The sequence below is a fragment of the Hypanus sabinus genome, chromosome 16 (genome assembly GCF_030144855.1).
Source record: "Hypanus sabinus isolate sHypSab1 chromosome 16, sHypSab1.hap1, whole genome shotgun sequence".
NCBI classification, from domain to species: domain Eukaryota; kingdom Metazoa; phylum Chordata; class Chondrichthyes; order Myliobatiformes; family Dasyatidae; genus Hypanus; species Hypanus sabinus.
Genome location: NC_082721.1, coordinates 73,154,221 through 73,178,818, shown reverse-complemented (window position 1 = coordinate 73,178,818; position 24,598 = coordinate 73,154,221). Strand labels below are relative to the sequence as shown.

The 24,598-nt window shown below is 41.0% G+C and overlaps 2 protein-coding genes across 8 annotated transcripts in view; one reads left to right on the top strand and one right to left on the bottom strand.

Annotated features, from left to right (window-relative positions):
* Positions 1-10,020, bottom strand: part of LOC132406448 (general transcription factor II-I repeat domain-containing protein 2B-like) — a 32,854-nt gene extending 22,834 nt beyond the window's left edge. For both annotated transcript variants that reach the window (XM_059992137.1, XM_059992136.1), the window contains exon 1: positions 8,314-10,020. The gene's annotated coding sequence lies outside the window, so the exon portion shown is untranslated. The remainder of the gene's footprint in view (positions 1-8,313) is intronic.
* The window catches only part of pnpla6 (patatin-like phospholipase domain containing 6), a 225,509-nt gene that overhangs the window by 29,391 nt on the left and 171,520 nt on the right, over positions 1-24,598 (top strand). For 3 of the 6 annotated variants that reach the window (XM_059992131.1, XM_059992129.1, XM_059992132.1), the window contains one exon: positions 15,769-15,834. In XM_059992131.1, the coding sequence (XP_059848114.1) occupies positions 15,769-15,834 (66 nt within the window). Of the gene's footprint in view, positions 1-15,768; positions 15,835-23,722; positions 23,773-23,823; positions 23,944-24,598 lie in introns of those variants that run through there. The other 3 variants (XM_059992134.1, XM_059992133.1, XM_059992135.1) reach the window with 2 other exon arrangements.

The window sequence follows — 24,598 nt, the reverse complement described above, 5'->3', positions numbered from 1 at the left end:
AGTGAACACTTTAAAGATTCTTTAAATAGTATATTCAATGTAACTTGCACGGCACAGGTAGAAATTAATGGCCAGGCCTAAGTAATCACAAATGAGGCAAAGATAATAAGGTTAGGCTTCTAGAGTATATTTGGACATCTTCTTCAGACACTTGTAGAAACAACCATCCCTTTTTAGATTGAGGTTTGTGAAATGTCGGAGGATCAGTCTAATTGCAAATCCTGGATTAAAAAACAGGCCTGAAACGTAAAGATATTCACAAAAGCAAAAGTTGAGTTGATTAAAGTGCATTCAAAACATTAAAATGCTGGCGGCTAGGTAAATAGGGGGAGGAATTTATGGAATTGCTGTAACACTCAAATGTGAAATTAATAACTAAAATAATGCAGATTGAAGGATCAGTGTAGATGATTCCTTGAGGATTGGCATATACTCAGTGGGCTGAATGGCCTGTTGTATGCCACTAGGGCGTGTAGTATTATGAAAATTAGTGGTCAGAATATTGGAAATGAATTTAGAAGCCAGCAAAGGATTATTAGGAAAACAACAGTAGTAATTAGATTATGAAAATGAACTAGCAAAGAAATATAAAAGCAGCCAAGAAGAGCATCTACAAGTATATAGAAAAGTAGATAAAATCTTTGTTTCTTGAAAGATAAGATGGAGGAATTAATAATGAAGAGGAAATGGGTGCGACTTGGAACAGATATTTTGTACAGGTCTTCATCGGGAAAGGCATGTAAAACATCCCTGTGATAGTTGAAAATGAGTGAGAAGTGGGAAAGGAATTTAACATAGTAATTATCATTCGATAAATGTGTGAATTAGGAGCATGAGTAGGCCAGTCTTTTCTTTGTGTCTGATCTGATTGTAACTTAAAATTTTAATTCTCATTTACTGTCTGTAACCTTTTACCTCCCTTTCTGTCTATACTCAGCAAATATATTTCAAGACCTTGCTTCTCCGTCCTTTGAGCAAGAGTGTAAGAACTCACCATGCTCAGATAAGACCAGAAATGTTTTACCTTAGCTATTTTAAGCAAGTTATCTGCCATGGTGAAACAGTTTCACCACATTCATCGTTCAGGGACCTCTCAGCATCTTGCATATTTCAGTTGTTGCCACTTGTTGTTTTGTACTCTAGATGGAAGCTGTCTGTCCAATCCTTCTTCAAAATAAAGACAAACTGATGGGACAAAACACAGGTGTTACTTTCTGAACTGGATCTAAGGATTCTACTGCACTCTCTGGGAGTGTACTTTAGGCACTTGCCATCCTCTGACTGAAACCAATCCTCTGTAAAACCCATCTACATTTCCTTACATCTTATCATAGGTCTCTGTTCATTAGTTTTATCAACCTCTAAAATGGGGAATTGTCTTCTCCATTCTACCTAGCTGTATCCCTCAATTTTGTATATCTCAGTCACATGGACTATGAGCTACTTCCATTCTTGGGGAGAACTGAAGATCCTCTCCATTTTCTCCTCATGACTACAGTTTCTACAGTTATATTAAAAGCAAGAGGTTTCTACAGTTATATTAAAAGCAAGAGGATAGTGAGGGATAAAATTGGCCCCTTAGAGAATCAGAGTGGTCAGCTATGTGTGGAACCGAAGGAGATGGGAGAGATTTTGAATGATTTCTTCTCTTCAGTATTCACTAAGGAGAAGGATAATGAATTGTCTAAGGTGTGGGAAACAAGTAAGGAAGTTATGGAACCTATGACAATTAAAGAGGTGGAGGTACTGGCGCTTTTAAGAAATTTAAAAGTGGATAAATCTCCGGGTCCTGACAGGATATTCCCCAGGACCTTGAGGGAAGTTTGCGTAGAAGTAGCAGGACCTCTGACGGAGATCTTTAATATGTCATTAGAAACGGGGATTGTGCCGGAGGATTGGCGTATTGCTCATGTGGTTCCATTGTTTAAAAAGGGTTCTAGAAGGAAGCCTAGCAATTATAGACCTATCAGTTTGACATCAGTGGTGGGTAAATTAATGGAAAGTATTCTTAGAGATAGTATTTATAATTATCTGGATAGACGGGATCTGATTAGAAGTAGCCAGCATGGATTTGTGCGTGGAATGTCATGTTTGACAAACCTTATTGAATTTTTTGAAGAAGTTACGAGGAATGTTGACGAGGGTAAGGCAGTGGATGTAGTCTATATGGACTTCAGCAAAGCCTTTGACAAAGTTCCACATGGAAGGTTAGTTAAGAAGGTTCAGTCGTTAGGTATTAATGCTGGAGTAATAAAATGGATTCAACAGTGGCTAGATGGGAGATGCCAGAGAGTAGTGGTGGATAATTGTTTATCGGGATGGAGGCCGGTGACTAGCGGGGTGCCTCAGGGATCTGTTTTGGGCCCAATGTTGTTTGTAATATACATAAATGATCTGGATGATGGGGTGGTAAATTGGATTAGTAAGTATGCCGATGATACTAAGGTAGGAGGTGTTGTGGATAATGAGGTGGATTTTCAAAGCTTGCAGGGAGATTTATGCCGGTTAGAAGAATGGGCTGAACGTTGGCAGATGGAGTTTAATGCTGAGAAGTGTGAGGTTCTACATTTTGGCAGGAATAATCCAAATAAAACATACAGAGTAAATGGTAGGGCATTGAGGAATGCAGAGGAACAGAGAGATCTAGGAATAACTGTGCATAGTTCCCTGAAAGTGGAGTCTCATGTAGATAGGGTGGTGAAGAGGGCTTTTGGAACGCTGGCCTTTATAAATCAAAGCATTGAGTACAGAAGTTGGGATGTAATGCTAAAGTTGTACAAGGCATTGGTAAGGCCAAATTTGGAATATTGTGTGCAGTTCTGGTCACCGAATTATAGGAAAGATATCAATAAATTAGAGAGAGTGCAGAGACGATTTACTAGGATGTTACCTGGGTTTCAGCAGTTAAATTACAGAGAAAGGTTGAACAAGTTAGGTCTCTATTCATTGGAGCGTAGAAGGTTGAGGGGGGATTTGATCGAGGTATTTAAAATTTTGAGAGGGATAGATAGAGTTGACGTGAACAGGCTGTTTCCATTGAGAGTAGGGGAGATTCAAACTAGAGGACATGATTTGAGAGTTAGGGGGCAGAAGTTTAAGGGAAACTCGAGGGGGTATTTCTTTACTCAAAGAGTGATAGCTGTGTGGAATGAGCTTCCTGTAGAAGTAGTAGAGGCCAGTTCAGTTGTGTCATTTAAAGCAAAATTGGATAGGTATATGGACAGGAAAGGAGTGGAGGGTTATGGGCTGAGTGCAGGTAGGTGGGACTAGGTGAGATTAAGGCACGGACTAGGAGGGCCAAGATGGCCTGTTTCCGTGCTGTGATTGTTATATGGTTATATGTTATATGGTTATGACTGAATCACCACATGGTGAATCACCTCTGTACCCTCTTCACTGCCGTCTTAACACAGAATCTTATCTCAGTGCTGGTAGCAGTCGTCATTACTTGTCACAAAAAAGTGAGCAATTTAAAAAGCAGTGTTTACTGCAACTTTCTGTTCAGTTGTAACTTGATTGAGCAATTAGGCAAGTAGAGGGGGCCAATAAAAGGTTAGGTTTAAGTGGAGAGGCTAGTGTGAATGGACACGGTTATAGTGTGGAGCTGAGACTCTGTCTCAAAGGTCGGAAGCTAGGGTGAAGTTTCTGTCAAGTTTCCACTATTGTTCCAGACTGGATCCCAGGACAGTGACGTGCTCCTCTTGCATGACGTGGGAAGTCAGGGAGACCTCCAGTGTGTAAGAAATGCATTTGGCTGTAACTCCTTATAGACAGTGTTAAGGAACAGGAGCTGGATTTTTTTTTTAGCATGTTGCAGCAGACGTCAGCCATTCTCATCTGGCGTGTGGTGTCAGGATTGGTCTCCCTTTTCAGTTTAACCAGGTCACGATATGAACGCTCCTGACTCGGCCCTTGTTTTATTTTACGAGGCCGAGTGGCCAGCTCGACGCTTAACCCGGCACAGATGGAAAGCATGCTTGGGGGCGGCCCTACTTGGATTCGAACTCGGGAGCCTTCGCTCTGGAGCCCGGCGCTGATGCCATTGCGCCATCAGCTGGCTGGAGCTGGATGACCTATAGTAGTGGTCGCCAACCTGTCAATCGCGATCGACTGGTCGATCTTTGAGACTTTCCCAGCAAATCCCGAAAAAAAAGAAAAATAAATACACAAATACTGTTGAGGGATTGTTTCCGAGTTGCGGGGTTTTAGTTCCATTCTTTCTGCCCAGCACACTTGCATGTACCTCCCCCACACTACACAGTGTAATTCAGTGGTCCCCAACCACTGGGCTGCGAGGAAAGGATATGAGTCAGCTGCACCTTTCCTCAGTCCTTGTCAGCCCACTGTTGAACTTGAACCCACGCGAGGTCATCAGTCGTCTAAACGCAGTGACACCTTCGCGCCAGTGTTCGCCTCTTGCGGCCGGTGAGAACCACCGATGCTACTGGCCTGGAGCGTGGCTGGCAGGAAGTGCCAATGTTTCTGGCCCGGAGCACGGGGACCTCCGGCCATGACTTTGTCCTCTCACCCCACCCACGACCAGCCTGGCCAAGGCGGATGGCGGCGGGCGGGCGGGAGGCTGCAGTTCAGGCCCAGAGGTTGTCCAATGAGTCAATGAAGTCCTCAAAATGGCTTTGGTACCCTGAATCCAAGCACCCCACACTTCAGAGACAAACTCGTTGAGTTTTTTCAGCAGAAAGCGGGACAAAAGCTAAGTGCTGAGAGCCATGAAAACTAAATTGTGGAATAGACTGGACATAAGGAACCTGCTTTGAGTATCACTGTATTCCCATCGTGTTTAACACCCCCCCCCCACCCCCCCCATTGGCCAGTCTGCAAGAATATTGTCAATATTAAACCAGTCCGCGGTGCAAAAAAGGGTGGGTACCCCTGGTGTTTATACATTATTTCCACTTCCAGGTTGCGGGGTTTTACTTCCTGTCTTTTCTGGCCGGTGCACATGCGTGTAGTTAATCAATCTGGGGTCGATCTTGCCTTTCACTAAGGCCGAGGTAGGGGATCTTAGGCTTAAAAAGGTGGGTGACCACTAACCTATAGGTTATTCAGCAGAGTGGGAAGTTGATAGACAGAAGCTACAGGTTGGCAGTCACACCTAAGTTGTAGGAAGCAGGTAGCTGGGTGACTCAGAGTGAAAGAGAGTAGGTAAACAGTGCAGAATACCCTTGTGACCATTCTCAACAAGTATTACATTAAAAGTGAGATATTTTACACATGCTGGAAATCTAAAGCAGCAAACACAAAATGCTGGTGGAACTCTGAAGGTCAGGCAGCGTCTATGGAAATGAATAAACAGTTGACGTTTCAGGCCAAGACCTTTCTTCAGGACTGGAAAGGAAGGAGGAGTAAAAAAGTGGAGGGAGGGGAATGTGGATAGCTAGAAGGCGGTAGGTGAAGCACGGGCATAGGAAAGGTAAAGAGCCAGAGAGGAAGGAATGGGTGATAGGAAAGGAGAGTGGAGCATAGGATAAAGAGATGAAGGAGGGGAGCCAGCAAAGGTGATACTCACGTGAGAAGAAATAAGAGGCTAGAATGGGGAATGGAAGAAAAGGGGAAGGTGAGGTAATTTTACCGCAAGAAGAAACTGATATTCATGCCATCAGGTTGGAGGCTACCCAGATAGAATATAAAGTGTTGCCTCATTATAGCACAAGAGGAGGCTGTGAACAGGCATGCCAGAACAGAAATGAGAATTGGAATTAAAATATTTGGCCACGGGGAAGTTCTGCTTTAGGTGAGCAGAGCGGGTCTCACCAGTGTAGAGGAGGACACATCATGAGCACCGAATGCAACAGACAACCCCAGCTGATTTGCAGGTGATGTGTTGCCTCACCTGGAAGGACTGTTTGGGGCTCTGAATGGAGATCAAGGAAGAGGTGAATAGGCAGGTGTAGCACTTCGGCCACTTGCTGGTATAAGTGCCAGGAGGGAGATTTAGTGGGGAGAGACGAATGGACAAGAGAATCACAGAGGGAGTGATCCCTGCAGGGAGAGGGGGAGAAGGTTAAGATATGTTTGGTGGAAGGTTCCCTTTGGAGATGGCGGATGCTGTGGAGAGTAATGTTTTGGATGCGGAGGCTCATGGGGTAATAGGTGAGGACAAGAGGAACTCCATCAGTGTTAAAGAACATGGAAAATGGGGTGAGCGCCAATATATGAGAAATGGAGGAGATGTGGGTAAGGACAGCATTAGTGGTGGAGGAAAGGAAACTGTTCTTTGAAGGCATGGAAAGGAAATCCACATCCTGAGAACAGATGTGGAGAAGAAGGAACTGAGAAAAAGTATGCCAAGTATTACCACTTTGGATAGTGTTTGTGGGGGAAGGTGGAGAACATCCTACCAGGACAATCTGCAGTGATCAGCTCCCAGGCACATTCTGGCTCTATGACTCCAAAGGGAAGGGAGGTGAAGTGGAGAGCTGTAGTGATAGGGGATTCAATAGTTAAGAAGCAGGCAGAAGATTCAGTTGGTGTGCAAGAGACTTTTGAATGCTATATTGCCTCCAAAAGGGTCAGGAAATTTCAGATTAGGTCCACCACATTCTTAAGGGGGAGTGTGAGTTGCCAGATGTCTTGGTACATATTGGTGCCAATGACATAGCTAGGAAAAGGGATGAGGTCCTGAAGAGCGTATATAGGGAGTTAGGAAGGAATATAAAAAGAAAAGCAGGACCTCAAGGACATTAATCTCTGGATTGTGACCTGTGCCGCATGTCTGTGATGGAAAAGAATAGGATGATATGGCTGATGAATGTGTGGCTGATGGTGCAGGGAGCAAGATATTTGATTTGTGTATCATTGGGATCTTTTCTGGGCAACATTTGATCTACACAAAGGAGATGGGTTACATCTGAACTTGAGAAGTACCAATGTCCCTGCAGGCAGACTTCCTAGATCTGTTGGGAAGGGTTTAAACCAGGTTGGCAGGAAGTCATAAACCAGAATGATAGGTCAAATGATGGGCAGTTTGTATAAAGATAGATGCAACATGTAGAGAAACCGTAGGAAGGATAGGCCATGGATATGGCATAATTGCAGTCAGTTGGATGGGTTGAAATATGTTTAATGAAAGAAGTATCAGGAACAAGTGTGATGAAGCTGAAGTGCATGGTTCCTTGTGGCCATTACAAAGACTTAGCTGTCACAAAGGCAGGAGTATTTGCTGGATGTCTGAGGGTTAAGTATTTCAAAGGCGGTGTGGTGGGAAGTAAAAGATGTGGGGCATGACATTGCTAATTAGGAATAATAGTAGGTAACGTGGTGAATGTACTGTATGGATTTTAACAAGGCTCCCATGGTAGGCTCATTAAGAAAGTCATGATGCATGGAGTCCAGGGAAACTTGGCTGCATGGATTTGGAATTGGTTTGCCCATAGAAGGCATATGATGGTTGTAGATTTATTGTATTCTGCCTGGAGGTCAATGACCTGTGGTGAATTGAATGAGAAAGTGGAAGGGTGGGCTTGTAAGTGCAAATGAAAAAAGGTTGGTGGAGTTATGGATAGAATAGAAGGTTGTTCACGGTTACAAAGTGACATTGATAGGATGCAGAGATAGGCTGAGAAGTGGCAGATGGAGTTCAACCTGGAAAAAAGTGAAGCAAAATTCTTTGGAAGGTCTAAGTTGAAGGCAGGGTACAAGGTGAATGGCAAGGTTCTGTACAGTGTGTAGAAAGAGGGATGTTGGGATCTATATTCTGAGATCTCACAAAGTGGCAGTGCAAGCTGATAGGGTGGTTAAGAAGGTGTACAGTGTGTTAGCCTTCATTAGGCAGGGAGTTGAGTTCAAGAGCCATAAGGTAATGTTTCAGCTCTGGGAGTATTGTGTTCTTTCTGGCCTCTTCATTATAGGATGTGAAAGCTTCAGAGATGATGCAGAGGAGATATACCAGGATGCTATTTAGACTAGTGAGCGTGTCTTATGTGGAATAGTTAAGCAAACTAGGGCTTTTTGAAGGAGCAAATGAGGTGATGTGATAGAAGCATAGATAGAGAGGACAGTCAGCACCTTTTTCCCCATGGTGGCAATGACTGATGCAAGGGGGCATAATCGGAATCGGGTTTATTATCACTGGCATGTGACGTGAAATTTGTTAACTTAGCAGTAGCAGTTCAATGCAATACATAATCTAGCAGAAAGAGAAAAAAAATAATAAATAAAATAAAACAATAAATAAACAAATCAATTACATATATTGAATAGATTAGTAAAAACTGTGCAAAAACAGAAATACTGTATATTAAAAAAGTGAGGTAGTATCCAAAGCTTCAAAGTCCATTTAGGAATCAGCTGTACCTGAATCGTTGAGTGTGTGCCTTCAGGCTTCTGGTACCTCCTACCTGATGGTAACAGTGAGAAAAGTGCATGCCCTGGGTGCTGGGGGTCTTTAATAATGGACACTGTTTTTCTGAGACACCGCTTCGGAAAGATGTCCTGGGTACCTCGTCGGCTCGTGCCCAAGATGGAGCTGACTAGATACGCAATCTCCATGGCTCTTCACACAGCTTTAGACCACCTAAACAACACAAACACCTACATCAGGATGCTGTTCATCAACTATAGCTCAGTTTTTAATACCATCATTCCCACAATCCTAATTGAGAAGTTGTAGAACCTGGGCCTCTGTACTTCTCTCTGTAATTGGATCCTCGACTTCCTAATTGGAAAACCGCAGTCTGTGCGGATTGGTGATAACATATCCTCCTCACTGACTATCAATGCTGGTGAACCTCAGGGGTGTGTGCTTAGCCCACTGCTCTACTCTCTGTATACACATGACTGTGTGGCTAGGCATAGCTCAAACGCCATCTACAAATTTGCTGACGATACGACCATTGTTGTTAGAATCTCAGGTGGTGATGAGAGGGTGTACAGAGGTGAAATATGCCAACTAGTGGAGTGGTGCCGCAGCAACAACCTGGCAGTTTTAAGGTAATTGGAGAAAAATATACAAGGGTTCGTCAGAAGTAGATATTTTTTACAGATTGGTAAGTGCATAGAACACTTTGAAGCGAGTGGAGTTAGAGGCAGATATGTTAGGGACATTTAAAGGCTCTTAGACAGGTACATGGATGAAAGTACATGGATGTGGATGGGGAAAGTTAGATTGATCTTGGAGCCGATTGAAGGTTGGCATTACATCTGTACCGAAGGGCATGCTCCAGCTGCTCCAAGCTTCATGTTTGAGAGCTCACGTTCATTCTAAATGCTATTTGCTTACTTTTATTGTTTACACAATGTTTTTCTCTCTGTACATTGGGTCTTTTTTTTTTTAGCTTTTTTGGAGACGAATCTCAAGGTTGTATAATATATGCATACTTTAATAATGTATTTTGAACTTTGAACTGTGTTCTTAAAGCAGGAATTACAGATCAGTTAAATGACACCTGTAATATTTCATTATTAATGTCAGATTAATCCTTCATATAGAAAATCTCAATACAATTGAGCTGTGAACAGCTTTATGAAAGTGGTGTTTGAAGATCAGAATTTTAATAGAAGAGCAAGATCAAACTGATTTCTCTTTCTGGAAGTTCCAGTTAGCATGGCAGATAAAATGAGCCAGCAGCTGTGAATCATGTAGATTTTTGGTGAATGTTGCCCACGATGTAAAACAAAATAACAGACCAAGAGGTTATTGCTATGCAACCATCAAAGGCATCTACTGATCCACTGATGCGTTAAAAAAAAAACCATGAAGTGTAAGGAGCCAGTACAGAAAGTAGTCTACTGATGGTCTTGAAGATATAGATTTGAGTTGTTTTGAGTTGTGTAGAAGCTTATCCGTATTCAAATACTTAGCGCCCGATCTCAGAGAGTGCATCACTGCCATCATAGACTTAGCCAACGAGTGGGTGTAGGATCGCATACCAAAAATGTCATTCTGAGCATTCCCATACTGGAACCTTGTATAAACATTGAGATATATTCCCTGTTGAAATCCTGGTCTGCTGTGTCCAAATAGGGTGATCCTGCCTGATATATATTATCAGTCTTATATATATATATATATATATATATATATATATATATATATATGTATATATATATGAAAAACCAGGGAAGATTTTCATAAAGCTATCAAGAATGCCAAGAGAAAATGCCAGTCCAAAACAGTATCAAGCCAACCATCAGTTGTGGCAGGGTTTGCAAAAAATAGCAGGCCACAAAACAAAGTCAGACACAAGCTAAATGCATTTTTGCAAGTTTTGAACAGAACAAACGTGGAATGTCATTACCTGCCCTGACAATCTACAGTCACAATTCGTGAATTCATGGAAAGCATCTGGTCCATAAGGAGCCCCCTGAGATCCTGAGCTGATCAGTTGTTTGGAGTGTTTACATTCTTAAACAGCTTGTTTTAATAATACCACTATCATCGCAGTACCAAAGAAAGATAAGGCAATGTGCCTTAATGACTATCGCTCAGTGTTTCCATTATCCACCATCATGAAGTACTTTGAGAGGCTGCTCATTGCACGCATCACCTCCAGACTCTGAGACAACCTTGACCCACTGCAATTCCACTACTGCTAAAGCATGTACATGGTGGATGTCATCTCCCTGGCCCTATACCCATCTTTGGAGGATCAAAGTAACAAAGCCATCTGTGTCAGACTATTTATTTTCTACAGCTCTGCCTTCAGTACCAGAATTTCATGCAAATTCATTTTCAAACTTCTAGACCTGGGACTCCCTTTGCAACTGGATGCTGACCAACAGATTGTAATCAGTAAGGATAGGCAGCAGCACTTCTACTACAATCATCTGCAACACTGGTGTCCCAAAATACTGTCTCCTCAGTCTCCTACTTTACTCCCTGTATACTTACAACTGTGTGGCTGAAATCTGCTGTGATTCCAGCTACAAGTTTGCAGATGATACCACTGTAAGACCATAAGACATAAGAGCAGAATTGGCCTATTGAGTCTGCTCCTCCATTCCATCATGGCTGATTTATTTTCCCCTTAATCCCATTTTCCTGTGCCTTCTCGATGTAGCCTTTTTGATACCCTTTGTAGTGTTCTCGCTCGGGTGTAACGGAACGACGAGCTAAACACCGAGTTAAACCTTTGTCAATAACGACAGGATCACAGTAAGATTAACCGCTTACTGTTCACTCTTCCACATTGACGTATGGTGAAAACTGTTAATAAAACAATACAAGATTTGTACAGCATTTGTTTCCTTCTTGATATTACAATTACATCGTAAATACTTGCAAAAGTAAAACTGCAACAACTACATTACATTAAAGTGCAGCATACAGTCAGAATCAACCTACGCCATTGACTGCTTTAAATACACTTCAACGCAAACTATCTGCAACTTTTTAACTAACGAAAACATAAACATTATCGACCGTCGTTACTTTTAACAGGATCGGCGTTAACATTTTAATTCAACATATCGATTATCTCATAACTCACAGCGTTGCTTTCACAATGTTCCTGGTGCGTAGAGAGAAAACTTTGCTGCTGCTGCGCTCGCACGTGTCTCGACCCCCACCTTTCCATTTCTCCAAACTGGTATTTTCCCACAGGACGCGGCAAAACCGGATGTGACGTCATCGCATGCCGCGATCTCTCACAGACAACTTTAAACAATCCTAACTTTAACTAGAATGCTAACAAATGAATTACTAAGCGAAAATATTGTAAACTAAATAACTGCCATAAAGGCAGCACACCCTTACTAATCAAGAATCTATCAACCTCCCCCTTAAATATACCAAATTAATTGGCCTCTACAGCCATCTGTGGCACTGAATTCCACAGATTCACCACCTTTTGGCTAAAGAAATTCCTCATTATTTCTGTTCCAAAGCAATGACCCAGAATTCTGAGGCTCTGCCTTCTGGTCCTGGACTCTCCATTATGGGAAGCATCCTCTCTACATCCACTCTATTTAGGCCTTCCATCATCCGATAGATGTAAATGAGATTCCCCCTACATTCTCTAAAATTTCAGCCAGTAAAGTTCCAAAGCCATCTTTCACTCTCATATGATAATCCTTTCATTTCTGGAATCATTCTTATGAACCTTCTCTGAACATCCACAAAATATCAACACATCCTTTCTTAAATATGGAGCCCAAAATTGCTCACAGTACTCCAAGTGAGACCTCACCAGTGTCTCTAAAGCCTTGGCATTACATCCTTGCAGCATGGCAGCATAGTGGTTCGTACAACACTTCACAGTACCTGCAACCTGGGTTCAATCCTCACCGCTGTCTGTAAAGAGTTTGTATGTTCTCCCCATCATCAGGTGGGTTTTCTTCGGTTTCCCAATCCAAAGATGTACTGGTTGGTAGATTAATTGGTCATTGTAAATTGTCCTGCGATTAGTCTAATGTTAGATTAGGGTTTTCTGTGTGGTGTAGCTCGAAGAGCTGGAAAGTCCTATTTGTGCTGTATCTCAACAAACATTCTAGTCCTCTTGAAATGAATGCTAATGTTGCATTAAGCTTCTTCACCACTGACTTTAACCTGCAATTAACCTTTAGGGAAATCTGCATGAGGACTCCTGAATGCCTTTGCATCTAGGATTTTTTGCATTTAGAAAATAGTCTATGATGTTATTCCTTCTACTAAATTACATGACCATACATACACCTTCTGACACTTCCATTTTCTACTTGTGCGTGATTATGTAGAATCAAGTACAATAACAACCACATAGTTCTTTTATGGATGTATTGAGTATGCCTGCAAGAAAATGAATCTCCAGTTGTATATGGTGAGATATTGTATTTTGATATTTACTTTGAACTTCTGCAGCCTCCCTTCTTCAACACTACCTATGTTGCTTTAAGCCCGTTAAAGCTCAACTAATGAAAAAACATTACCTCTGTCACAAGATCACAGATAAGAATGGTCACTCATTGTTGCACAATTTCCATTCTGGTCACAGTTTCTTAGACAATGAAGCAATCTGTGTGAGCATACAGTAAAACATTAGCAATAAGCAGATTAAGGTTAAAATTGTCCCCACTTCCCCTAAAGATTCAATGGAATTGGCTGAACCATGAGAACACAGGATCAGGAGTCAACCATTTAACCCTTTAAATCTGCTCAACATTTATTAACATCATCTAGCTAAAAGAATTCATCACTATTTGAGAGGGTCTTCGTTGATCATAAACCTAAATGCACAGATAGAGATGAGCAGGTATGACGTTGTGGGTTACATTAAGTTGAAAGAAGATTATAGTTGGAAGCTTAATATCCAAGGTTACACGTTGTATCAAAAGGACAGGGAGGTAGGCAGAGGGGGTGGTGTAGCTCTGTTGGGGAAAAAAATGAAATCAAATCCTTAGTAATAACATCAGATCAGAAGAAGTAGAATTGTTGTAGGTAGAGTTAGAAAACTGCAAGCATAAAAATAACTTGTAACAAGCTGGAGGAACTCAGCAGGTCGGGCAGCATCCATGGAAATGAACAGTCAACGTTTCGGGCCGAGACCCTTCGTCAGGACCCTGATGGGAGTTATATACAGACCTCTGAACAGTGGTCAGAACGCTGGCTTTAATTTACAATGAGAAGTAGAAAAGGCTTGTCAAAAGAACAATGTTACAATGTTCATGAGGGATTTCAGTATGGAGGAAATGCAGGTCCTTGACAAAATCTTCAGCAATGTCAAAGTGCTGAGGTACAAGTCTAGCCAGTGATGAATTTTCAACCTGTTTCTACTAAACCTCTTAACAATCATACTATTGTTTTCTTCAAATCAAAGACTCTCATCTTTCCTTGTGTAACCTTCTCGCAAGAGCTCACATACAGGCTTGGCTCCTTTGCTAACTCTGCTAACAGCCATGTGACTCAGTGGTGAGAAGGCCACCTTTCATAAACAGTTTAGGATCGGTATGATTTGGGATTCAACCAAGCAGGATGTTCTGATGAAAGGAACTTGGATTTGAGTGAATGCTGCGTAAGTACGGTTCACACACAGTTAACGGTAGACCAGAAATGCCATATTGTGCACTAGCATAAAATTGTAAAGGAAGTATATTTATCAAATTTTCAACTTTAACAGTTACAGCAAAAGAAAATTAAAATAAAAGTGCTCATTACAGTTAAACCAGTCCAATGTGCACGTAATGTCAGAGCTCATACTGGAGTAGTCGGGGGTGTACCTTTTACTTATGCACTGGACCCACAGCCCAAGTAAAAGAACCTGCCACATTCCGAACTCCCCTCAAGATCAGTCTCGAATGACCAGGCTCTCTCAGGAGTATTAGCTGTTCCTCCTTGGAGCTATTCATCTCCACAAAGCACTTCTTGCAGTGGAGACTCTCCTTTCCAACAGCATTCTGCAGCATCCCTTGAGGCCTGTTCCACAGCTCCTGCTTTTTTCACATCCCATAATCCCGAGTGGCTGACTCACATTCCTAAATTGGACAGTAAGCACACTTTCCAGCATGGCACACTGCTTTAAAAGAAAACTGCTAATATAAACTATCTCACAACATAGACATAGAAATCTTAACCAGGGTATTACATTTGTCTCCGAAATTTGGCTCCTTTCACCATCATTGGACCAGGATTATAATAATGTCCAGAGTGAAGATCTTCCAGAATCCAAATGGAGCACCATTTATCAGGTGTCTAAGTGTCATTTGATAAGAGTGCCACATTCCATTTTGGAGATTGCAGTTGGGCAATTTGGACATTTGACCTGGATTGGACTGTCGCTGTTTTTTCTTTTCCCACTGTTCTTAATGCCAGTGTTGTAACAGTGCTTGGATTAAAGCATGGATAGATGACCCACCTTTAGCTTACAATCAGCACCTGAGCCTTTGACTCTCTTTTTCTTGATGTCCTTCCAAGTGAATGTACCTCTGACTGTATCAGTTAGCTTCTTGTCATCCTTGTGTTTAAGCTTTACCATGTTGGCACCTCAATTTTTAGATATGGTTGGTTCAGGCATACTCTTTGACACTAGGAACAGAATTAGATATGTGACTTAATAGCAGTTGAATGAGGAATATGCTGGGCCACAAAGTTGTACATTGTGGTGCATAGTTCTGGTGCTTCATGGATGTTCAATTTTGTCCAATTAGCACAGTTCTAGTGCTATCCACCTCAAGGGTTGTCCTTGGTATGTAGCACTTAACAGACTGGTAACCATTAGAATGGTTGATGTCTGATCATTAGAAAGAATCAGGGATAGATTTTTTGGTTTTTCAAATCTGCTCTGTCATTGAATAAGATTAGGAAACATCTACCTCAGTTTCAACAAAATAACCCTCTATCTCCTTTTCCCTAATCTCCCTAATGATCTTTGCTTTGAATGTTTTCAACAGCAAGCATACACAGCTATCTGCAGTGAAAACTTGTAAAGGTTCACAACTCCTTTTAAGGGATGGGTGGAGGGTGTGACTTCTGCTAAATCCAAAATGACTATACCTTTATTTTATGTTACTGACTAAAATATCATTACTCATTCCTGCCAGAGAAATATTGCTACCTTACCAAAGCATGTAAGAATTTTGCATGCCTCTCCACCCATTTGTTCTTTCACCAACTAGCACATGTTTACTGTTGGCATTATTGTTTTTCGGTGAGGCAAGCTTTTTATAGAGAGTTCTAGAAATAAATAGTTCAGCATTTTAGTATGAGATTAAACCTCATTTCCTCTGCAAAGCCATGTAATAATGTCAACGTTAGGCTGATCTGATAACATGATTCTATCAGTAAATTATTTATCTTACTGTAAAGTTTGATACATGTGTTTACAATTTTTTTAATAGAATGAAACTGATGGAAGTTTATTAGATCTGAAGGCTCTGGTTGAGAACCAACTACAGACCACCATGGTAAGTTGTATTTATTTTATCTTGGGTGGCTTGACATGCGACAATGGGACCCATGAAATCATGCTTAGAGTTTTTCAAACAGGACTGATAGAAAAAACGTCTTAAACTTTTTGTAAGGTATTCCGCAATGACATCTTGGGCTCAGGATGAATTATTCCTAGGAGCATATTAACAAGAGCCACTGTTGAGAAATTCTAAGCACACGTAGTGAGTCATTGACAAAATGTACCTGGCTTAAAAGGGCAATCTGAGCAAAACTGAAGGCTTTATTCTTTATTTTTGGGGATAATTAAAAAGGATCCCTTGAGGATCTGCTTCATTCGATTGATCAGGGGAAAATCTTGATTATACATCTCATTGCAAAAGGTTACCCACCTGAATTAGGGAAGTAGTTTTGTAGGCCCTGACACTTCAAGCACATGTGTATCTAAGTACTTTTTAAGTATAATTATTTCTGCCTCTTCTGCCATTTCAGTTGCTGAATTCCAGATGCCCCCTCCCCATCAAACTATGGGTGAAACCATTTATCCTGACCTCTCCTCTAATCTTAGTTATATTTATGTGGAATTTGGCCCCTTGGTCCTCCTCATATCAAGATCCCGCAATTCTGCTTTAGTTTTTTTCTGTTCCCAAGGAAACAATCCTAATTTATTTGATTTTCAGATGGCTACAATTTTCCAATCCTGCTGTTATTGTATACCTGCTCTATACCCTCTCCAATGCCTTCACATCTTTCCTCTTTGACAAGAACTGTGCACAGTAATGAGCTGTGTTCAATCCAGTGTGCTGTACAACTCTAGCATAACCTCTCGACTCTTCTGAACTGCACTTAATTAAGGAAAGTATTACAGATGACCTTTTAACCATCCACTTTCATTAACTTTTATTGCTACTTGCATGAATATGCTGACATATATTCCAACTTCCCTCTGTTCCTTGACATCACTAAGTTTTCTCACATTTGTTGTCTTAAACATCACAATATGTATTAATTCACTACACCAGATTAAATTGTATTTGTAAATGTTCCACCTGACTGATTAGATTGTCTTCTTTCTTAATGCACTTGGGAGCTTTCATCCTGAATGTCAGACACGGGTCCAATTTGTTGTATTATATTTTGTATATTTAAAATATAAATCATTAATAACTGTTACAAAGAGCAAGTGACTGAGTACTGAGCTCTGTGAAACCATTGATACCTACCTAAGGTCACAAAAGAATCCCAACCATTATCCACTGTCTTCCTACTCTGAAGCAAATTATAGATGATGTGATTTGATGTGTGCTTTTATTTTTCTGACCAGTCTGACATGAGTTTGTCAGTAGCCTTACATGTAGACCATGTGAAATGTACCACATTAACCTTCATTTCTTCAAAAAATTCATTTGTCAGTCAGGCACAATCTACCTTTAAATCTATGATCTGTCAATCAAAGCACACCTTGTACAATTTCCAAAATGGCTGGTTATTTAATTGTTTGAACCTACTGTACCCCTGAGTATGACCATGGCTGTGGTCTGCTTAGGAGAGCAACAATCGAAAATGCTCATTGCTCCCACTGCCTGCAAATAGCAATCATCAGAAATGAAAATAAAAGTCATATTCTGTCACAAGTCCACAATTCAAGGAGCCATTTTCTAACTGGTTGTCCCTGTTGACCCTTGCCAATTTCTAAAGATGCACCATGGAGAGTATCCTATCTGTATGCATCACAGCTTGGTATAGTAACTGTTCTGATCAAAACTGCAAAAGTGCAGAGTTGCAGACTTAGTTCAACACATGATTAAAGCTAGCCTCCCCTCTTATCTACACTTCTCACTGCCTCAGTAAAGCAGCCACCTAATCAAAGACAGCTTCCACCCCAGACATTCTCTCTTCTTGCCCTTCCCATTAGTTAAAAGATATGTAAGCCTGATAACATGTACCAGCAATCTCAAGAACAGCTTCTATCCCATTTTTATAAAACTGTTTGATCTTGTATGATAAGAGGGGTTCTTGGCTTCACTAACTATCTCATCATGGCTTTGTACCTTATTTTACTGCACTCCTTCTGTAACTAATACTACCTTCTGCATTGTTACTGCTTTCCTCTTGTACCACTTTGGTGTACTGATGGGATGAAATGATTTGTATGGGTAGTATACATAACAAAGTTTTTCACAGTACCTCAGTCACATGACAATAATAACCCAATTCCCAATGTGGGCCTTCTGGGGGGAAGATATTGTGCACCTTTATGTTGCCTCCACTCCAGTGTTCTGCACTATTCTCTTACGCTAAAATTTTAGGAGGTAGTGCTCTGGATGAAAATATTTGCCATCCTGAACTCTATAATGGAAAATTCCACCTGAAAAAATTTCTGTCTATCTCGGTCCTAAATGTGCATAAAAAATTTTTGAGATGGGGTGCAAAGTTCTAGTTTCACTAGCCACTTCTCATCATCTTCTCTATTAAGTCATTAATAATTTTATATGCTCTAGTAATATCTCCTTTCCTAACCACTTCTATTTATTTATTCTAATGTGATAAAACATCCAAAGGTAATTTAACTGGAATATTATCATTAGAAAAATTGATATTGAACCACAAAATGGTACTCTGATAATAATCAAAAGCTTGGCCAAAGAGATAAGTTTTTAAAAAATAAAGATGTTAGGTGTGTAGTGGTAGAAAGAGACTAGCTGTAACTTTTACAAAATCATAACCCGATTAGCAGCATAAGGCCTGTGCTGTATTGTTCTATGTTCTGTTCTATAATGACATGGGTTACATGCAGTGACATGCATGAAGGCTATTAAGTTAATATATTGTTCTCAACATTGAAAAAAAACACTAAGAATAAAGATAATGGCACAGTATTAGGAGAGAGATGCCTGCCTCACTATGACCCTTGTTCAGTCTCGATTTCTGTTGCTGTCCCTGTGGAGTTTGCGGGAACCTCCTGTGACTACATGGGCACTTCATTTTCCTCCTATGCCCCAAAGCTCTGTTGGGGAGGGGGGGTGTTAAAATAATTGTCTACTGTATCTTGTCGCCTGTGTAAAGGTGAATGATCAAAACTGAGGTCTTTGAAGGAAATGCAGGGAGAATAGGTTGCAAGAAGAATGGTTGATGTGCATATGCTGGCACAAATTTGTTGCACTGACATTCTATGTTGTAATAGTTCCCTGGCCCTTTGAGCTTGCTCTACCATTTCTCAAAACCATGGCTGATCTAGTACCTCAGCACCACATTTCTACACCATTCTCAAATCCCTTGTGTTTTGACCAGCGGCCAATCTGGACATCAGAAGTTTTGAGAAGAGGGGACTTCAATCAGGTCCACTACCTGAGTACAAAAGGCAGAAGTGGGTCACCGCAGTAAAAAAGAGCTTTGACTAGCAACCAATTGGTGTACGGGATTGATGAGCAAGAGCAAATTAGAGTGCAGGTGCAAGCGCAGCAGCCATCATTTGAATGGACAGAGTCAGAGTGGTGATCTTGTGGCTTTAGTTCTTCAAGACTTAGTAAAGAGAGGATTTAGTCAGAGAACACGAAGAAAAGATCGAGGTTTTTTTTTCCCTTCCCTTCTTTACATAGGATAGTAGAGATGCCAAGCAGGATAGCTGAATGCTCCTTTTGCAGGATGTGTGAAGGCAGGGAGACCTCTCGTGTCCCTGATGACTGCTATTGTGAGAACTGCATCCAGCTGAATTTCTAGCAATCCTCATTAAGGAGTTGGAGCTGGAACTGGATGAACTTTGGATCGTTCGGTAGCCTGAGGGGATGACAGATTGGACATATAGAGAGGTAGTTACCCCCAAAGTGCAAGACGCAGGAAGCTGGGTGACAGTCAGGAAGAGGAAAGAGGTTAAAAAGCTAGTGTGGAGTACCCTTGTGGCCATCTCTCTCAACCACTGGGGGGGGGGGGGTGGTTGCAGGGTGGAGGGTATGGATGACCTAACAGAGTAAGGTCACAGTCGTTGGGTTTCTGTCATGGAGTCTGCCTCTGTGACTCCGAAGGGAAGGAAGAAGAAGAGGGAATGCTGTGGTGATAGGGGATTTGTTCGTTAGGGGAATGGACAGGAGGTTCTGTGGACGAGAACGAAATTCACAGATGATATGTTGCCTCCCGGTTGCCAGGGTCCGGGATATCTCAGACTGAGTCCTCATTATTCTTAAGTGGGAGTGTGTACATTCAGAAGTGGTGGTCCATGTAGGTACTAGTGACATGTGTAAGATAAGTGACGAGGTTCTGCATAGGGAGTTCAGGGAGTTAAATGCTAAGGGCAGGACCTCCAGGGGTATGATTTCAGGATTGCTATCTGTGCCATGTGTTAGTAAGACCAGAGCTAGGAAGATTATACAGTTTAAGACATGGATAAGGATTTGGTGTAGGAGGGGGGACATGAGAGTTTTGGATCATTGGGCTCTCTTCCAAAGAAGGTGGGACCTGTACAGAAGGGATGGTTACACCTGAACTAGAGGGGGAATAATAACCTAGTTGGAAGATTTGTTAATGCTGCACAGTAGGGTTTAAACTAAAGTTGCAGGGGGATCGAAACCAGAGTGCCAGAACAGTTAGTGGAATGTTTGTGGAGGTAAATATTGGTGAGACCTCAGACGAAGTTAGGAATCAAAAGATTGAGCATGGTATAACTAGTGCCCTGAGCCACATATATTTCAATGCAAGAAGTATTGTAGGAAAGGCAAATAATAATACTGAAGCTGGTTTACAAATAGAGGCAATATGTGGTGAGAAGAGGCTATTGATAGAGCAAAATTGCAGACAACAGTATGAGTTGCAACAAAAAAGATGGACAAAATCGAAAAGGATGAATACAGGACAGAAGTTATTATATTAGAATGCACACAGTAGACAGAGTAAGGTAGATGAACTTGTAGCACAGTTGCAGATTAGCAGGTATGATGATGTAGGCATCACTGAATCATGGCTGAAATAAGATTATAGCTGGGAGCTTAATGTCCAAGGATACACATTCTAATGGAAAGACAGACAGGAAGGCAGAAGGGGCGGCTCTATTGGTAAAAAATGAAATCAAATCATTAGAAAGAGGTGACATGGGGTCAGAAAGTGTTGAAACATTGTGGATAGAGCTAAGGAACTGCAAGGGTAAAAAGACCCTGATGGGAGTTGTATACAGACCCTCCCCCCATGCAGTTGTAAGGATGTGGCTTACAAATTACAATGAGAGATAGAAAATACTTGCCAAAAGGGCAATGTTACAATAGTCATGGAGGGCAGGGTTCTTCAATATGTAGGTAGATTAGGAAAATCAGGTTGGTGCTGGATTCCGGGGGGGGTTTCTAGAGTGCCTATGAGATGGCTTTTTAGAGCAGCTCTTCACTGAGCCCATTAGGGGATCAGCTGTTCTGGATTGGGTGTTGTGCAATGAATCAGAATTGATTAGAGAGCTTAAGGTAAAAGAATTCTTCGGGGAATGTGATCGAATTCACCCTGAAACTTGAGAAGGAAAAGCTAAAGTCAGACGTATCAGTATTACAGTGGAGTAAAGGGAGTTAAAGAGGCATTAGAGAGGAGTTGGCCAACATTGATTGGAAAAGAACACTAGCAGTGCAGCAATGGCTGGAGGTTCTGGAAGCAATTCAGAAGACACAGGATATGTACATCCAAAAGAGGAAGAGCTATTCTAGAGGAAAGATGACATAACTGGGGCTAACAAGGGAAGTCAAAGCCAACATAAAAGCCAAAGAGATGGCATATAATAGAGCAAGGATTCACAAGAAGTTAGAGGATTGGGAAGCTTTTAAAAACTACCAGGGAGCAACTAAAAAATCATTAAGATGTTGAAGATGGAATACGAAAATAAGTTAGCAAATAAGATTAGAGAGTATACCAAAAATTTCTTGAGATACATGAAGTGTAAAATAGAGGCAAGAGTGGATATTGGACCACTGGAAAACTATGGGGGACAACAAAATGGTAGATGAACCAAATTCAGTCATACATCAGCAATATGGTGGAAGTTCCAAGTGTCAGGTGTCATGAAGTGTGTGAAGTTACCATAACTAGAAGGAAGGTTCTTGGGAAACCAAAAGGTCCGAAGGTAGATAAATCACCTGGACTAGATGGTGTACACCCCAGGGTTCTGAGAGAGGTAGCAGAAGAGATTGTGGAGGCATTAGTAATGATCTTTCAAGAATCAGTAGATTCTTGACTGTTCCGGAAGACTGGAAAATTGCAAATGTCTCTCCAATCTTCAAGAAGGTAGAGAGGCAGATGAAAGGAAATGATAGGCCAATTAGTCTGACCTCAGTGGTTGGGAATCTGTTGGAGTTGATTAAGGATGAGGTCTCCGGGTACTTGGAGGCACAAGATAAAATGGGCCATAGGGGTCAAGGAAAAATTTTACCTGAGAAATCTGTTGGAATAATTTGAAAAAGTAAAAAGCAGGATAGACGAAGGAGAATCAGTTGATGTTGTGTACTTGGTTTTTCAGAAGGCCTTTGACAAGGTGCCACACACGAGGCTGCTGAACAAGCTACAAGCCCATGATATTACAAGAAAGATTCTAGCTTGGATTGATTGGCAGGAAGTAAAGGGTGGGAGTAAAGGAAGCCTTTTCTAGTTGCTGCCAGTGACTGGCAGCATTCCACAAGGGGCTGTGTTGGGACCAGTTATTTTTAGGTTATATGTCAATGATTTTGATGATAGAATTAATAGCTTTGTAGCAAAATTTGCAGGTGATATGAAGATAGGTGGAGGGGCAGGTAGTTTTGAGCAAGTAGAAAGGCTACCGAAGGACTTGGACAGATAAGGAAGATTGGCAAAGAAATGGCAAATGGAATATAGTGTCGGGAAGTGTATTGTCATGCATTTCGATAGAAGAAATGAAAGGGTTGACTATTTTCTAAATGGAGAGAAAATACAAAAAAAAACTGAGATGCAAAGGGACTTCGGAGTCCTTGTGCAGGATTCCCCAAAGGTTAATTTGCAGGTTGAGTCTCTAGTGAGGAAGGCAAATGCAATGTTAGAATTCATTCCAAGAGGACTTGAATATAAAAGCAAGGATGTAATGTAGAAACTTTAGAAACCACTGGGGAAGCATCACTTGGAGTATTGTAAGTAGTTTTGGGCCCCTTCTCTTGGACAGTATGTGCTGAAGCTGGAGAGGGTTCAAAGGAGGTTCACAAAAATTCCAGGATTGAGAGAGTTCTCATATAAAGAACATTTGATGGCTTTCGGCCTGTATTCAGTGGAATTGAGAAGAAAGAAGAGTGATCTCATTGGAACCTGTGGAATGACGAGATCTTGATAGAGTGGATGTGGAGGGGATGTTTCCTATGTATGGTGGGAGAGTCTAAGACCAGAGGGCACAGCCTCAGAATAGAGGGGCATCCTTTTAGAATGAAAAGGAGGAGGAATTTGTTTAGTCAGAGAATGGTGAATCTGTGCAATTCTTGTGATTCTGCATTCAAATTGAGCTTTCCCTTTTTCTGCACAGGCCTTTTATTACTCATTTGGCTGACCAGTTCTTGTCTCCCTGAAGTATTTCACAGTTCTAGTAGCCAGGTTAGCAGATATTCCCCAGAATTTTTTGTTTGTTTCGGTTCCTAAAATCCAGATTACAGATTTTTTTTTTTCCATGGCCTTATTTTCTGAAACCTCTGTCCTTAACTATCTGTGAATTCAGAGGTTTGATTTTTGTAGAAGACTGTTGTACACTTTAGGTACATTTTGCCTTGTTTTAAATTTGTCTTTCAGTGTCATATAGTTTAGTTAAAAACAGCAACATAAAATGATAATTAGAAAAGGGTGAAAACTATGAAATTATTCAATAAATTATTTAATATTAAGTTAAATGTTTTCCTGCAATAACAAACATGATAACTTTGCACTAAGTGGAATGCCGATTCCCTCCAGAATTCAGGCTAATGCCAGGAAGGCTGGATCAGAAATAACCTGGACAAGAAGTGAGTTGATATTTACCTTCTTAGCTATTATACAGAACATTAACAAGGCAGTCAGACAATGTGGACATCTTAACAGAGACAGTCCTGACTAGATTGGAGAAGTGAAAGGCCTTCTATTAGTTTACCCAGTCAGAGTTTGGGATACTTCAACATTCACCAACCAGACCACCGGTGAGTAAGCACTTTCTTTAGATGAGTTTCATACCTTAAAGTTAAATGAGTAGGGAACCTCTGTGTAGTCTTTCGTGGATTTGGAGTCTACAGTGATGGCCTTTTAAACTTTATGGACTGAATTATTGGTAAAAGGGTACATCCACTTTGACAATTTGAAGTTTAAGGTAAACCTAGTTATCAAGATTGAGATAGATTAAAGTTGTTTGTGAAATTGGATTAAAATGGCAAAGGATAGCTTTGAGATGTCCTGGGGAGTTTTTTTTTCATATTTGGTTGACATGGGAAGAATATCCCCACTCTGTTAAACTGAAGTTGAGGATAGCATTATTAAACAAAAAGATTAAAAGTTTCGAAGATTAGTTGTCGTTCTGAGGATGTGGAGAATTTTAAAAGCTAACAAAGGACATTATTTTAAATCATAGGAAAAAATATAAAGTGAGCAAAACAAAACAGCAAGTTAGAGGGCATTCTATATACAGAAAAGGAGAGGTAAAACCTTCGAGCATGTAAGAAGCAAGGACACTGCAGATTAAAATGGTGAATAAGAAACTGTCAATGACTTTAAGCATTTTAGAGTGCTTTGTATGAGAAACACAATTGGCATGCAGTTGCGGAGAATAGTTAGATGTGTGGAATATTTTCCTTTTTACAT